The sequence below is a fragment of the Pleurodeles waltl genome, chromosome 12 (genome assembly GCF_031143425.1).
Source record: "Pleurodeles waltl isolate 20211129_DDA chromosome 12, aPleWal1.hap1.20221129, whole genome shotgun sequence".
NCBI lineage: Eukaryota > Metazoa > Chordata > Amphibia > Caudata > Salamandridae > Pleurodeles > Pleurodeles waltl.
The window spans coordinates 691543660-691560917 of NC_090451.1; the positions used below are offsets into that span (position 1 = coordinate 691543660).

The 17258-nt window shown below is 47.9% G+C and overlaps 1 protein-coding gene across 1 annotated transcript in view; it reads right to left on the minus strand.

Annotated features, from left to right (window-relative positions):
* The window catches only part of GIGYF1 (GRB10 interacting GYF protein 1), a 656843-nt gene that overhangs the window by 109072 nt on the left and 530513 nt on the right, over nt 1–17258 (minus strand). The window contains exon 19 of the mRNA XM_069215543.1: nt 3077–3159. Coding sequence (XP_069071644.1) covers nt 3077–3159 — 83 coding nt within the window. The remainder of the gene's footprint in view (nt 1–3076; nt 3160–17258) is intronic.

A 17258-nucleotide genomic window follows, 5' to 3' on the forward strand; every position in this document is an offset into this window, starting at 1 on the left:
GGTCGTGAAGATGTCCTTTGATGCAAGGTCTCTAAGATCACTGATGTCGATGGGGCCGGAGCTGCTAGCGGGATATTCAGCTTGGTTGCCCCTCTTACTAAGACCTCCTGAAAAGTGTTGACATCATCTATGGGAGACACTCTTGGGGATGGTGAGTCCGATAAGGTTGGAGAGTAGTCTCGTGTGGACGATGAAGAATGTCCATGATGTGATTCCTGACGACGGTGCCTAGAGGTAGATGTACGCCTCGAGGAATAACCAGAACGCCCTGCAGATCGCGTTGGAGTCCTCGGAACAGGTTCTGGAGGAGGCGCCGGAAGAGGAGCCGTAGGTGTTACCGGCGTCTGTGGTAACGGCGACTGCCTTTGCGAGAGCTGTGGCGATGCTGGAAGTAGGATAAGCGAGGCCGAGGATTCCGAGGTTGTATAAACCCTTCTAGGCCTCTTAGATGGTCTTCTCGACGTCGAAGCACTCCTCGACGTCGAACTGCGGTGACGGCGAGTGCCTCTAGACGTCGACTCGTCTCGCCGCTGAGAATCTCTCGACGACGAACCTCGACGTCGGTGCAGTGACGGTGAACGCCTCCGACGGCGAACACTCTCTCTCGACGGCGATCTCCCTCGCCGTGTCGACGGCGAGCCCGACTCGGATCTCCTTGACGTTGACTGTGTTCGCCGTGTCGACGGCGACCCAGATCCTCTCAACGTCGGGTGTCTTCGCCGCCTCGACGGCGAAATAGCTGTCGACGGCGAACGATGCCTTTTTCTGGCCGGCGAAGCACTCCTCGACGGCGAACATGTTGGCGCCGTTCCCTGCTTCGACGTCGACGCTCTCGACGTCGTCGGAGATCTATGTCGTTTTTCAGCAGGTCTGGAAGGAGTCATGGAGGAAACAGGTTGAGCCCTGGTAGAAGTCTGACCTTCTCCTCGCTCTGTAGTGGAATGGCCACTTTTTCTCCTGTCCTCTCTCGCCTGAAGTCGGATCTTCTCTCTATCACGAAGGGTTCTTCTAGAGAAGGTTTTACAAATGTCACACGACTCCGGTTTGTGGCTGGATGGAAGACAAATTATACAGACCCTATGTGGATCTGTTTTAGCCTTCTTTCTTCCACAAGAAGGACATTTATCAAAAAGTGAAGGCATTTCTAACTAGAAAAAACCTCCAAATTCTGTCAGAATTTGACAGAAATCAGTAGAAAATGATCACTCAAAGGTAAAAACGTCGAGTGAAAATGAAATTCAGAAGATATTTCAATGAATTTCTGTCACAAAAGCTTTTGTGAGGTAGAGCTCAATGCTTCAGGGTCCTGTCAGCAGGAGCCGGAAAAAAGAACTGAGGCAACTGCCTTTTGCTGTGCATGATGGGAAACAGGAAGACTTTACTTTCTTAAAGGCACAGCTCTATTTTCATTCTGTATAATGGCAGCCTATGGGCTACACTGCCCTACATTGTTTTATTCTCATGAGAGGTGTAAATAAAATATGAGAATGTATTTATTTATGTATTTATAGAATAAATAGAGGTTTAAATGTGAAATTTACACTACAACTGTTTTTTCTTCTAACAATTTTGGCTTGTGTAGCTGTTCACATAGGCTGCGCATTGTTATTCTTAAGTGTTTTTCACAGACCTTTTTGTCAAGGAGCTGATGATTGCACTTAAGAATATACTACACAACAGTGCTCCGGGGTCCCCGCAGGCGCGCGGAACTATTCAGTGCTTATGACTATACATGGAAATCCCCTACGAGAGAAATGATATTTCTTGTAAAATCTGTAACTCTGAAACCCGTCAGTGGATCTTTATTTTGGTATCTATATAAAAAAAAAAAAAATCAAATCTATTTTCTATGAATTTGTGTTTGGTTTATGATGTGTAGAGTTTCTTTCTTCAATTGTTTTGCTGCTGATTAAATACTTTACTCTCGTTCCTTTAAATAGGCCGGACTGCTTGGAACCACAGCTACTCAGGGTTGAGCTACGGCTTAATAAATGAAACCTGACTGGTCCTAAAGGGTTTAGTAGTGTATTATACGGTGAGGTTACACAACCAACACCATATAATTGACCCCATTTCCTCACAGCAAATAAGAAATAATCTAACCTTTTACATTACAGTAAAATAACATATGCCTCGATAACTGAATTAAGGGACAACTCTTACCAAGTGTTTGGAAGGTTGTGGGAGACTACTGTCAGACTCAAGTCTGAAGGCATCTTGAGTCAGAAGTCTGAGCAGGTTATTACAGAACATTACAGCTTTAGTTAACAGCAGTCAAGGGATACTTCATTGGAAGCCTGATTCAATATGGCACTTTGGACAGTGAGTGCTGTGCAAGGCGCCTACTACCCAGAGCAAGGGAGACTAACCAAGGCCAAGAGGCCATACAAGGGCATAAAGGGCCCACTGATTACAAGCCATGTTTAAAAGAAAAAGGGGAATCCCCTGGAGTTATGCCTCTCACTCATGGATAACTATTTAGTATTTCATTGGAGGCCTAATAATGCTACTAGGAGCTAAGTTTGTCGAGCTTGGACGACTCAATACAGTTTACACTGGCTAATTAACAATTCTTTCAGGGATTGGCTAATGGAGCTCAGAGTTACGGTTTCATTAGCTGCCGGTTTCTAGTATTTAGAAATCAGACAACACTCCTCAGTGGGCACCAATGACAATCAATTCTTCGTGAACTATTTAGTCCACTGGTTCCTAAACAGTGCTTCCAAGGTCTGCGTTTCTCCAGCTATACATATAGCATAATATTTGATTGCTTACTACTCCTAAATATGTTAACTATCAGAATAAGAAAAAGTATCTTTTCTCACACTCAATTCAACACTTCATGTGAATGTGCAGCAAAGTCACCGTACATGCCATCAAACCTCACGCACCTCTCCAAATACTTCCCTTATAGGACAAACTACAAGTGACAACCTCTTCAAATATGCTCTCCATACAGTCACACAGGAACTCGATACAAAGAGAAGTACTTTGCTTCCTAGTGAAGAATATGAAGCATAGTAAAAATGCTACCATCAAATAAACAAGAGTTTCAGTTTTCAAGTGCTGCACTTACTTTATGTTGCAGTTGAAGGTGTTCTAAGATTGGACCCTGAGTTGAAGAATTAATTGGTAAATCCCATAAACTGGCTTCACCGCCTGAAAAACATAAAATATTACAGAAGGAAGATTAAATAAAATAAAGATGTGCAGATTACAAGTAATAACAGACTGAGGAATATGCAATGTCTTATAATACTGTAAGGAAATGCCTCCTTGGCATGGTTACCCCCTGACTTTTTGCCTTTGCTGATGCTATGTTTTGAATTGAAAGTGTGCTGAGGCCTGCTAGGAAGTTGGCTCTGTATGTGCTATTTCAAAGTAAGGAATAGCATGCACAGAGTCCAAGGGTTCCCCTTAGAGGTAAAATAGTGGTAAAAATAGATAATACTAATGCTCTATTTTGTGGTAGTGTGGTCGAGCAGTAGGCTTATCCAAGGAGTAGTGTTAAGCATTTGTTGTACATACACAGACAATAAATGAGGTACACACACTCAGAGACAAATCCAGCCAATAGGTTTTGTTATAGAAAAATATATTTTCTTAGTTTATTTTAAGAACCACAGGTTCAAATTTAACATGTAATATCTTGTTTGAAAGGTAAGTACATTAGGAACTTTGAATCATTTCAATTGCATGTATACTTTTCAAGTTATTCACAAATAGCTACTTTAAAAGTGGACACTTAGTGCAATTTTCACAGTTCCTGGGGGAGGTAAGTTTTTGTTAGTTTTACCAGGTAAGTAAGACACTTACAGGGTTCAGTTCTTGGTCCAAGGTAGCCCACCGTTGGGGGTTCAGAGCAACCCCAAAGTTACCACACCAGCAGCTCAGGGCCGGTCAGGTGCAGAGTTCAAAGTGGTGCCCAAAACGCATAGGCTCCAATGGAGAGAAGGGGGTGCCCCGGTTCCAGTCTGCCAGCAGGTAAGTACCCGCGTCTTCGGAGGGCAGACCAGGGGGGTTTTGTAGGGCACCGGGGGGGGGACACAAGCCCCCACAGAAATTTCACCCTCAGCGGCGCGGGGGCGGCCGGGTGCAGTGTTAGAACAAGCGTCGGGTTCGCAATGGAAGTCAATGAGAGATCAAGGGATCTCTTCAGCGCTGCAGGCAGGCAAGGGGGGGCTTCCTCGGGGAAACCTCCACTTGGGCAAGGGAGAGGGACTCCTGGGGGTCACTTCTGCGGTGAAAGTCCGGTCCTTCAGGTCCTGGGGGCTGCGGGTGCAGGGTCTTTTCCAGGCGTCGGGACTTAGGTTTCAGAGAGTCGCGGTCAGGGGAAGCCTCGGGATTCCCTCTGCAGGCAGCGCTGTGGGGGCTCAGGGGGGACAGGTTTTGGTACTCACAGTCGTAGAGTAGTCCGGGGGTCCTCCCTGAGGTGTTGGTTCTCCACCAGCCGAGTCGGGGTCGCCGGGTGTAGTGTTGCAAGTCTCACGCTTCTTGCGGGGAGATTGCAGGGTTCTTTGAAGCTGCTTCTTTGGATAAAGTTGCAGTCTTTTTGGAGCAGGTCCGCTGTCCTCGGGAGTTTCTTGTCGTCGAAGCAGGGCAGTCCTCAGAGGATTCAGAGGTCGCTGGTCCCTTTGGAAGGCGTCGCTGGAGCAGAGTTCTTTGGAAGGCAGGAGACAGGCCGGGGAGTTTCTGGAGCCAAGGCAGTTGTTGTCTTCTGGTCTTCCTCTGCAGGGGTTTCAGCTAGGCAGTCTTTCTTCTTGTTGTTGCAGGAATCTAATTTTCTAGGGTTCAGGATAGCCCTTAAATACTAAATTTAAGGGCGTGTTTAGGTCTGGGGGGTTAGTAGCCAATGGCTACTAGCCCTGAGGGTGGGTACACCCTCTTTGTGCCTCCTCCCAAGGGAAGGGGGTCACATTCCTATCCCTATTGGGGGAATCCTCCTTCTACAAGATGGAGGATTTCTAAAAGTCAGAGTCACCTCAGCTCAGGACACCTTAGGGGCTGTCCTGACTGGCCAGTGACTCCTCCTTGTTGCTTTCTTTGTTCCCTCCAGCCTTGCCGCCAAAAGTGGGGGCCGTGGCCAGAGGGGGCGGGCAACTCCACTAAGCTGGAGTGCCCTGCTGTGCTGTGACAAAGGGGTGAGCCTTTGAGGCTCACCGCCAGGTGTTACAGCTCCTGCCTGGGGGAGGTGTTAGCATCTCCACCCAGTGCAGGCTTTGTTACTGGCCTCAGAGTGACAAAGGCACTCTCCCCATGGGGCCAGCAACATGTCTCTAGTGTGGCAGGCTGCTGGAACCAGTCAGCCTACACAGATAGTCGGTTAAGTTTCAGGGGGCACCTCTAAGGTGCCCTCTGTGGTGTATTTTACAATAAAATGTACACTGGCATCAGTGTGCATTTATTGTGCTGAGAAGTTTGATACCAAACTTCTCAGTTTTCAGTGTAGCCATTATGGTGCTGTGGAGTTCGTGTAAAACAGACTCCCAGACCATATACTCTTATGGCTACCCTGCACTTACAATGTCTAAGGTTTTGCTTAGACACTGTAGGGGCACAGTGCTCATGCACTGGTACCCTCACCTATGGTATAGTGCACCCTGCCTTAGGGCTGTAAGGCCGGCTAGAGGGGTGTCTTACCTATACTGCATAGGCAGTGAGAGGCTGGCATGGCACCCCGAGGGGAGTGCCATGTCGACTTACTCATTTTGTTCTCACTAGCACACACAAGCTGGTAAGCAGTGTGTCTGTGCTGGGAGAGGGGTCTCTACGGTGGCATAATACATGCTGCAGCCCTTAGAGACCTTCCCTGGCATCAGGGCCCTTGGTACCAGAGGTACCAGTTACAAGGGACTTATCTGGATGCCAGGGTGTGCCAATTGTGGAATCAATGGTACATTTTAGGTGAAAGAACACTGGTGCTGGGGCCTGGTTAGCAGGGTCCCAGCACACTTCTCAGTCAAGTCAGCATCAGTACCAGACAAAAAGTGGGGGGTAACTGCAACAGGGAGCCATTTCTTTACACCTGCTAACCAGACCCCAGCACCAGTGTTCTTTCCCTAACCTGTACGTTTGTATCCACAATTGGCACACCCTGGCATCCAGTTTGGCTGTGCCAATGTCTAAACCAAACCTTAGACATTGTAAGTGCAGGGTAGCTGTAAGGAAATGCCTCCTTGGCATGGTTACCCCCTGACTTTTTGCCTTTGCTGATGCTATGTTTTGAATTGAAAGTGTGCTGAGGCCTGCTAACCAGGCCCCAGCACCAGTGTTCTTTCCCTAACCTGTACTTTTGATTCCACAATTGGCACACCCTGGCATCCAGATAAGTCCCTTGTAACTGGTACCTCTGGTACCAAGGGCCCTGATGCCAGGGAAGGTCTCTAAGGGCTGCAGCATGTATTATGCCACCCTAGAGACCCCTCACTCAGCACAGACACACTGCTTACCAGCTTGTGTATGCTAGTGAGAACAAAATGAGTAAGTCGACATGGCACTCCCCTCAGGGTGCCATGCCAGCCTCTCACTGCCTATGCAGTATAGGTAAGACACCCCTCTAGCAGGCCTTACAGCCCTAAGGCAGGGTGCACTATACCATAGGTGAGGGCACCAGTGCATGAGCACTGTGCCCCTACAGTGTCTAAGCAAAACCTTAGGCATTGTAAGTGCAGGGTAGCCATAAGAGTATATGGTCTGGGAGTCTGTCAAACACGAACTCCACAGCACCATAATGGCTACACTGAAAACTGGGAAGTTTGGTATCAAACTTCTCAGCACAATAAATGCACACTGTAGGAAGTTGGCTCTGTATGTGCTATTTCAAAGTAAGGAATAGCATGCACAGAGTCCAAGGGTTCCCCTTAGAGGTAAAATAGTGGTAAAAATAGATAATACTAATGCTCTATTTTGTGGTAGTGTGGTCGAGCAGTAGGCTTATCCAAGGAGTAGTGTTAAGCATTTGTTGCACATACACATAGACAATAAATGAGGTACACACACTCAGAGACAAATCCAGCCAATAGGTTTTTGTATAGAAAAATATCTTTTCTTAGTTTATTTTAAGAACCACAGGTTCAAATTCTACATGTAATATCTCATTCGAAAGGTATTGCAGGTAAGTACTTTAGGAACTTCAAATCATCAAAATTGCATGTATACTTTTCAAGTTATTGACAAATAGCTGTTTTAAAAGTGGACACTTAGTGCAATTTTCACAGTTCCTAGGGGAGGTAAGTATTGGTTAGGTTAACCAGGTAAGTAAGACACTTACAGGGCTTAGTTCTTGGTCCAAGGTAGCCCACCGTTGGGGGTTCAGAGCAACCCCAAAGTCACCACACCAGCAGCGCAGGGCCGGTCAGGTGCAGAGTTCAAAGTGGTGCCCAAAACGCATAGGCTAGAATGGAGAGAAGGGGGTGCCCCGGTTCCGGTCTGCTTGCAGGTAAGTACCCGCGTCTTCGGAGGGCAGACCAGGGGGGTTTTGTAGGGCACCGGGGGGGACACAAGCCCACACAGAAATTTCACCCTCAGCAGCGCGGGGGCGGCCGGGTGCAGTGTAGAAACAAGCGTCGGGTTTGTAATGTTAGTCTATGAGAGATCTCGGGATCTCTTCAGCGCTGCAGGCAGGCAAGGGGGGGATTCCTCGGGGAAACCTCCACTTGGGCAAGGGAGAGGGACTCCTGGGGGTCACTTCTCCAGTGAAAGTCCGGTCCTTCAGGTCCTGGGGGCTGCGGGTGCAGGGTCTCTCCCAGGCGTCGGGACTTTAGGTTCAAAGAGTCGCGGTCAGGGGAAGCCTCGGGATTCCCTCTGCAGGCGGCGCTGTGGGGGCTCAGGGGGGACAGGTTTTGGTACTCACAGTATCAGAGTAGTCCTGGGGTCCCTCCTGAGGTGTTGGATCGCCACCAGCCGAGTCGGGGTCGCCGGGTGCAGTGTGGCAAGTCTCACGCTTCTTGCGGGGAGCTTGCAGGGTTCTTTAAAGCTGCTGGAAACAAAGTTGCAGCTTTTCTTGGAGCAGGTCCGCTGTCCTCGGGAGTTTCTTGTCTTTTCGAAGCAGGGGCAGTCCTCAGAGGATGTCGAGGTCGCTGGTCCCTTTGGAAGGCGTCGCTGGAGCAGGATCTTTGGAAGGCAGGAGACAGGCCGGTGAGTTTCTGGAGCCAAGGCAGTTGTCGTCTTCTGGTCTTCCGCTGCAGGGGTTTTCAGCTGGGCAGTCCTTCTTCTTGTTGCAGGAATCTAATTTTCTAGGGTTCAGGGTAGCCCTTAAATACTAAATTTAAGGGCGTGTTTAGGTCTGGGGGGTTAGTAGCCAATGGCTACTAGCCCTGAGGGTGGGTACACCCTCTTTGTGCCTCCTCCCAAGGGGAGGGGGTCACATTCCTAACCCTATTGGGGGAATCCTCCATCTGCAAGATGGAGGATTGTTAAAAGTTAGAGTCACTTCAGCTCAGGACACCTTAGGGGCTGTCCTGACTGGCCAGTGACTCCTCCTTGTTGCTTTCTTTGTTCCCTCCAGCCTTGCCGCCAAAAGTGGGGGCCGTGGCCGGAGGGGGCGGGCAACTCCACTAAGCTGGAGTGCCCTGCTGGGTTGTGACAAAGGGGTGAGCCTTTGAGGCTCACCGCCAGGTGTCACAGCTCCTGCCTGGGGGAGGTGTTAGCATCTCCACCCAGTGCAGGCTTTGTTACTGGCCTCAGAGTGACAAAGGCACTCTCCCCATGGGGCCAGCAACATGTCTCTGGTGTGGCAGGCTGCTGGAACTAGTCAGCCTACACAGACAGTCGGTTAAGTTTCAGGGGGCACCTCTAAGGTGCCCTCTGTGGTGTATTTTACAATAAAATGTACACTGGTATCAGTGTGCATTTATTGTGCTGAGAAGTTTGATACCAAACTTCCCAGTTTTCAGTGTAGCCATTATGGTGCTGTGGAGTTCGTGTTTGACAGACTCCCAGACCATATACTCTTATGGCTACCCTGCACTTACAATGTCTAAGGTTTTGTTTAGACACTGTAGGGGTACCATGCTCATGCACTGGTACCCTCACCTATGGTATAGTGCACCCTGCCTTAGGGCTGTAAGGCCTGCTAGAGGGGTGTCTTACCTATACTGCATAGGCAGTGAGAGGCTGGCATGGCACCCTGAGGGGAGTGCCATGTCGACTTACTCGTTTTGTCCTCACTAGCACACACAAGCTGGTAAGCAGTGTGTCTGTGCTGAGTGAGAGGTCTCCAGGGTGGCATAAGACATGCTGCAGCCCTTAGAGACCTTCCTTGGCATCAGGGCCCTTGGTACTAGAAGTACCAGTTACAAGGGACTTACCTGGATGCCAGGGTCTGCCAATTGTGGATACAAAAGTACAGGTTAGGGAAAGAACACTGGTGCTGGGGCCTGGTTAGCAGGCCTCAGCACACTTTCAATTGTAAACATAGCATCAGCAAAGGCAAAAAGTCAGGGGGCAACCATGCCAAGGAGGCATTTCCTTACACACACTGATGGCAGTGTACATTTTATTGCAAAATACACCACAGAGGGCACCTTAGAGGTGCCCTCTGAAACCTAACCGACTATCTGTGTAGGCTGACTGGTTCCAGCAGCCTGCCACACTAGAGACATGTTGCTGGCCCCATGGGGAGAGTGCCTTTGTCACTCTGAGGCCAGTAACAAAGCCTGCACTGGGTGGAGATGCTAACACCTCCCCCAGGCAGGAGCTGTAACACCTGGCGGTGAGCCTCAAAGGCTCACCCCTTTGTCACAGCACCGCAGGACACTCCAGCTAGTGGAGTTGCCCGCCCCCTCCGGCCCCGGCCCCCACTTTTGGCGGCAAGGCCGGAGAAAATAATGAGAATAACAAGGAGGAGTCACTGGCCAATCAGGACAGCCCCTAAGGTGTCCTGAGCTGAAGTGACTAACTTTTAGAAATCCTCCATCTTGCAGATGGAGGATTCCCCCAATAGGATTAGGGATGTGACCCCTTCCCCTTGGGAGGAGGCACACAGAGGGTGTACCCACCCTCAGGGCTAGTAGCCATTGGCTACTAACCCCCCAGACCTAAACACGCCCTTAAATTTAGTATTTAAGGGCTTCCCTGAACCTAAAGATTTAGATTCCTGCAACTACAAGAAGAAGGACTGCCGAGCTGACAAACCCCTGCAGAGGAAGAACAGAAGACACCAACTGCCTTGGCCCCAGACTTACCGGCCTGTCTCCTGCCTTCCCAAGAACCCTGCTCCAGCGACGCTTTCCAAGGGACCAGCGACCTCTGAATCCTCTGAGGACTGCCCTGCTTCGAAAAAGACAAGAAACTCCCGAGGACAGCGGCACTGCTCCAAAAGAACTGCAACTTTGTTACAAGGAGCAGATTTAAAGACCCCTGCAACTCCCCGCAAGAAGCGTGAGACTTGCAACACTGCACCCGGCGACCCCGACTCGACTGGTGGAGAACAACCAACTCAGGGAGGACCCTCCGGCGACTCTACGACTGTGAGTAACCAAAGTTGTCTCCCCTGAGCCCCCACAGCGACGCCTGCAGAGGGAATCCACAGGCTCACCCTGACGCGACTGTCTGAACTCCATTTCCCGACGGCTGGAATAGACCCTGCACCTGCAGCCCCCAGCCCCTAAAGAAACTGAACTTCTGTGCAGGAGTGACCCCCAGGAGGCCCTCTCCCTTGCCCAGGTGGTGGCTACCCCGAGGAGCCCCCCCCTTGCCTGCATCGCTGAAGAGACCCCTTGGTCTCCCATTGAAACCTGAAGGAAACCCGACGCGTGTTTGCACACTGCACCCGGCCGCCCCCGCGCTGCTGAGGGTGTACCTTCTGTGCTACTTTGTGTCTCCCCCCGGTGCCCTACAAAACCCCCCTGGTCTGCCCTCCGAAGACGCGGGTACTTACCTGCTGACAGACTGGAACCGGGGCACCCCCTTCTCTCCATTATAGCCTATGTGTTTTGGGCACCTCTTTGACCTTTGCACTTGACCGGCCCTGAGCTGCTGGTGTGATAACTTTGGGGTTGCTCTGAACCCCCAACGGTGGGCTACCTTGGACCAAAAACTGAACCCTGTAAGTGCCTTACTTACCTGTTGAAACTAACAATAACTTACCTCCCCCAGGAACTGTGAAAATTGCACTGTGTCCACTTTTAAAACAGCTTATTGTGTTTTATGTAAAAAGTATACATGCTAGAGTAATGATTCAAAGTTCCTAGAGTACTTACCTGCAATACCTTTCAAAAGAGCTATTACATGTAAAATTTGAACCTGTGGTTCTTAAAATAAACTAAGAAAAGATATTTTCCTATAACAAAACCTATTGGCTGGATTTGTCTCTGAGTGTGTGTACCTCATTTATTGTCTATGTGTATGTACAACAAATGCTTAACACTACTCCTTGGATAAGCCTACTGCTCGACCACACTACCACAACATAGAGCATTAGTATTATCTCTTTTTACCACTATTTTACCTCTAAGGGGAACCCTTGGACTCTGTGCATGCTATCCCTTACTTTGAGATAGCACATACAGAGCCAACTTCCTACATTGGTGGATCAGCGGTGGGATACAAGACTTTGCATTTGCTGGACTACTCAGCCAATACCTGATCACACGACAAATTCCAAAAATTGTCATTAGAAATTGATTTTTGCAATTTGAAATTTTTCTAAATTCTTTAAAGTCCTGCTAGGGCCTTGTGTTAGTCCCTGTTAGCATTTCTTTTAGAGTTTAAAAGTTTGGTAAAAGTTTGAATTAGATTCTAGAACCAGTTTTAGTTTCTTAAAAAGTATTCCAACTTTTAGAAGAATAATGTCTAGTACAGATATGAATGTTGTGGAACTCGACACCACACCTTACCTCCAACTCCAGATGAAAGAGCTAAGGTCACTCTGTACAATAAGAAAAATAACAATGGGCTCCAGACCTACCAAACTACAGCTCCAGGAGCTGTTGGCAGAGTATGATAGAGCCAACCCCTCTGTGGATGGCAACACAGAGGATGATGATAGTGACTTGGAGGGTGATTCCCCCCCACCAGTCCTATCTAGGGAGAACAGGGCTTCTCAAGCCCTGACTCCAACAATAATAGTCAGAGATGCTAGCTCCCTCACAGGAAGGACCAGCACCTCTGAAATCAGTGAGGATAACTCCAGTGAAGAGGACATCCAGTTAGCCAGGATGGCCAAAAGATTGGCTTTGGAAAGACAGATCCTAGCCATAGAAAGGGAAAGACAAGAGATGGGCCTAGGACCCATCAATGGTGGCAGCAACATAAATAGGGTCAGAGATTCTCCTGACATGTTGAAAATCCCCAAAGGGATTGTAACAAAATATGAAGATGGTGATGACATCACCAAATGGTTCACAGCTTTTGAGAGGGCTTTTGTAACCAGAAAAGTGAACAGATCTCACTGGGGTGCTCTCCTTTGGGAAATGTTCACAGGAAAGTGTAGGGATAGACTCCTCACACTCTCTGGAAAAGATGCAGAATCTTATGACCTCATGAAGGGTACCCTGATTGAGGGCTTTGGATTCTCCACTGAGGAGTATAGGATTAGATTCAGGGGGGCTCACAAATCCTCGAGCCAGACCTGGGTTGACTTTGTAGACTACTCAGTAAAAACACTAGATGGTTGGATTCAAGGCAGTGGTGTAAGTGATTATGATGGGCTGTACAATTTATTTGTGAAAGAACACCTGTTAATGAAAATGTCACTTACCCAGTGTACATCTGTTCGTGGCATCAGTCGCTGTAGATTCGCATGTTTTGCAATAGCTCGCCATCTGGTGTTGGGCCGGAGTGTTACAAGTTGTTTTTCTTCTAAGAAGTCTTTCGAGTCACGGGACCGAGTGACTCCTCCTTTTGTGTCCATTGCGCATGGGCGTCGACTCTATCCTCGATTGTTTTTCCCCGCAGAGGGTGAGGTAGGAGTTGTATTGTAGTAATAGTGCCCATGCAATGGAGTGACTAAGTATGTACCTATATAAGGTTGAAATGATATATATACAAATAGTTGAAGGTAACTTCCGAACTGCTACAGGCTCCCGGGGAGGCGGGTGGGCACATGCGAATCTACAGCGACTGATGCCACGAACAGATGTACACTGGGTAAGTGACATTTTCAGTTCGATGGCATCTGTCGCTGTAGATACGCATGTTTTGCATAGACTAGTAAGCAGTTATCTCCCCAAAAGCGGTGGCTCAGCCTGTAGGAGTGGAAGTAGTCTGAAACAATGTTCTTAATACGGCTTGCCCTACTGTGGCTTGTTGTGCGGATAACACGTCTACACAGTAGTGCTTGGTGAATGTGTGAGGCGTAGACCATGTGGCTGCCTTACATATTTCTTGCATTGGGATGTTTCCTAGAAAGGCCATGGTAGCACCTTTCTTTCTGGTTGAGTGTGCCCTTGGTGTAATGGGCAGCTGTCGTTTAGCTTTAAGGTAGCAGATTTGGATGCATTTAACTATCCATCTGGCTATACCTTGTTTTGATATTGGGTTTCCTGCATGAGGTTTTTGGAATGCAATAAATAGTTGTTTAGTCTTTCTGATGTTTTTAGTTCTGTCAATGTAATACATTAATGCTCTTTTGACATCTAATGTATGTAGTGCCCTCTCAGCTACGGAATCTGGCTGTGGGAAGAACACTGGAAGTTCTACTGTTTGATTTAGATGGAACGGTGAAATAACCTTTGGTAAAAATTTAGGATTAGTCCTTAGGACGACCTTATTCTTGTGTAGTTGTATAAAAGGTTCTTGTATTGTAAACGCCTGAATCTCGCTTACTCTTCTTAGGGAAGTAATGGCGATGAGGAATGCAACCTTCCAGGTTAGGAACTGTATTTCGCAGGAGTGCATGGGTTCCAAAGGTGGACCCATAAGTCTAGTTAGGACAACATTTAGGTTCCTTGAAGGAACAGGTGGTGTTCTTGGTGGAATAATTCTTTTAAGGCCCTCCATGAATGCTTTAATGACTGGTATCCTATAAAGGAAAGTTGAATAGGTAGTCTGCAGGTATGCAGATATTGCTGCAAGGTGTATTTTAATGGAAGAGAAAGCTAGGTTAGATTTTTGTAAGTGAGGCAAGTAACCCACTACATCTTTTGGAGTTGCGTGTAATGGTTGGATTTGATTAATATGGTAGTAGCAAACAAACCTCTTCCATTTACTTGCATAGCAGTGCCTGGTGGATGGCCTTCTGGCTTGCTTTATGACTTCCATACACTCTTGTGTAAGCTGTAAGTGTCCGAATTCTAGGATTTCAGGAGCCAGATTGCTAGATTCAGCGATGCTGGATCTGGGTGCCTGATCTGTTGGTTGTGTTGAGTTAACAGATCCGGTCTGTTGGGCAGTTTGATGTGTGGACTACTGATAGGTCTAGCAGCGTTGTGTACCAGGGTTGCCTTGCCCAAGTTGGTGCTATTAATATGAGTTTGAGTTTGTTTTGACTGAGTTTGTTTACCAGATAAGGAAGGAGAGGGAGAGGAGGAAAAGCGTAGGCAAATATCCCTGACCAGTTCATCCATAGGGCATTGCCCTGGGACTGCCTGTGTGGGTATCTGGATGCGAAGTTTTGGCATTTTGCGTTCTCTTTTGTCGCAAACAAGTCTATCTGAGGTGTTCCCCAGAGCTTGAAGTAAGTGTTCAGAGTTTGGGGGTGAATTTCCCATTCGTGGACCTGTTGGTGATCTCGAGAGAGATTGTCTGCGAGTTGATTCTGAATCCCTGGGATAAACTGTGCCATTAGGCGAATTTGGTTGTGAATTGCCCAATGCCATATCTTTTGTGCCAACCGGCTCAACTGCGTTGAGTGTGTCCCCCCTTGCTTGTTTAGATAATACATTGTTGTCATGTTGTCTGTTTTGACGAGAATGTATTTGTGAACTATTATTGGTTGGAAAGCCTTTAGTGCTTGAAAAACTGCTAGCAGTTCTAGGTGATTTATATGCATTTTTGTTTGATGTACGTTCCATTGTCCTTGTATGCTGTGTTGATCGAGGTGTGCTCCCCACCCTGTCATGGAAGCATCTGTTGTTATTACGTATTGTGGCACTGGGTCTTGGAAAGGCCGCCCTTTGTTTAAATTTATATTGTCCCACCATAGAAGCGAGAGGTAAGTTTGGCGGTCTATTAACACCAGATCTAGAAGGTGACCCTGTGCTTGTGACCATTGTGATGCTAGGCACTGTTGTAAGGGCCTCATGTGCAGTCTTGCGTTCGGGACAATGGCTATGCATGAAGACATCATGCCTAGGAGTTGTAATATCATCTTTGCTTGTATCTTTTGTGTTGGATACATGCGTTGTATGATGTTGTTGAAGTTTTGAATTCTTTGTGGACTTGTAGTGGCTACTCCTTTTGTTGTGTTTATTATGGCTCCTAGGTACTGTTGTACTTTGCACGGCAGGATGTTTGATTTTGCGAAGTTGACGGTGAACCCCAGTTTGTAGAGGGTTTGTATGATTTGATTTGTGTGGTGTGAGCACTTTGATAACGAATGGGTCTTGATTAGCCAGTCGTCTAGATACGGGAATACATGTATTTGCTGCCTTCTGATGTGTGCAGCGACTACTGCTAGACTCTTGGTGCTGTTAAACCGAAAGGCAATACTTTGATTGGTAATGTATTCCTTTGAATACCAACCTTAGGTATTTCCTGTGCGATGGATGTATTGGTATATGGAAATACGCGTCTTTGAGGTCTAAGGTTGTCATGTAGTCGTGTAGTTTGAGCAATGGTAGCACTTCTTGTAGTGTGACCATGTGAAAGTGGTCTGATTTGATGTATGTGTTTACTATCCTGAGGTCTAGGATTGGTCTTAGCGTCTTGTCCTTCTTTGGTATTAAGAAGTACAGTGAATAAACTCCTGTGTTTATTTGTGTGTTTGGTACTAATTCGGTTGCATTCTTTTGCAATAGTGCTTGAACTTCTGTCTCCAGGAGCTCGGAATGATGTTGTGATAAATTTTGTGCTCTTGGTGGTATGTTTGGAGGGAATTGTAGAAATTCTATGCAATAACCATGTTGGATAATTGCTAGAACCCAAGTGTCTGTAGTGATTTCCTGCCATGCTTTGTAATAATGACCTATTCTTCCCCCCACTGGTGTTGTGTGGAGGGGATGAGTGACATGCGAGTCACTGCTTAGTTGCAGGGGTTTTGGGGCTTTGAAATTTTCCCCTATTCCTAGGGAATTGCCCTCCTCTGTATTGGCCCCGAAAGCCTCCCCTGTACTGTCCCTGGTAACTGGACGGTGTTGCCTGTGAGGTGCTGGCTTGTGTGGCCTGACCCCGAAACCCCCCTCTAAAGGGTGTCTTGCGGAAGGTGCCGTAGTTTCCTCTGCTCTGCGGGGAGTAGAGTGCGCCCATTGCTTTAGCAGTGTCCGTGTCCTTTTTAAGTTTTTCTATTGCTGTGTCCACTTCTGGACCGAACAGTTCTTTTTCATTGAAAGGCATATTGAGAACTGCCTGCTGTATCTCTGGTTTAAACCCAGACGTTCGTAGCCATGCATGCCTTCTGATGGTCACGGATGTATTAATTGTCCTTGCAGCTGTGTCTGCTGCGTCCATGGAGGAGCGTATCTAGTTGTTTGAAATGTTTTGACCTTCCTCAACCACTTGCTTTGCCCTTTTTTGTAGGTCTTTGGGTAGATGTTCAATGAGGTGTTGCATCTCATCCCAATGGGCTCTGTCATAGCGCGCAAGTAGTGCTTGAGAGTTGGCGATGCGCCACTGGTTTGCAGCCTGTGCTGCGACTCTCTTTCCAGCTGCATCGAACTTGCGGCTTTCCTTATCCGGGGGTGGTGCATCCCCAGATGTGTGGGAGTTGGCCCTTTTCCTAGCTGCTCCTACAACGACGGAATCTGGTGGCAGCTGTGCAGTGATGAAAACAGGGTCTGTAGGGGGCGCCTTATACTTTTTTTCCACTCTTGGTGTGATTGCCCTACTTTTGACCGGCTCCTTAAAAATTTCTTTTGCGTGCCGGAGCATACCAGGGAGCATAGGCAGGCTTTGGTAGGAGCTGTGGGTGGAGGAGAGGGTGTTGAATAAAAAGTCATCCTCGACCTGTTCTGAGTGGAGGCTTACATTGTGAAATTGTGCTGCTCTAGCCACCACTTGAGAATACGCAGTGCTGTCTTCTGGTGGAGATGGCTTCGTAGGGTATGCCTCCGGGCTGTTATCTGACACTGGGGCGTCGTATAAGTCCCATGCGTCCTGATCCTGGTCACCCTGGCTCATGGTGGTGTGAGCTGGGGAATGTGATGGAGTTTGTGCTGGTG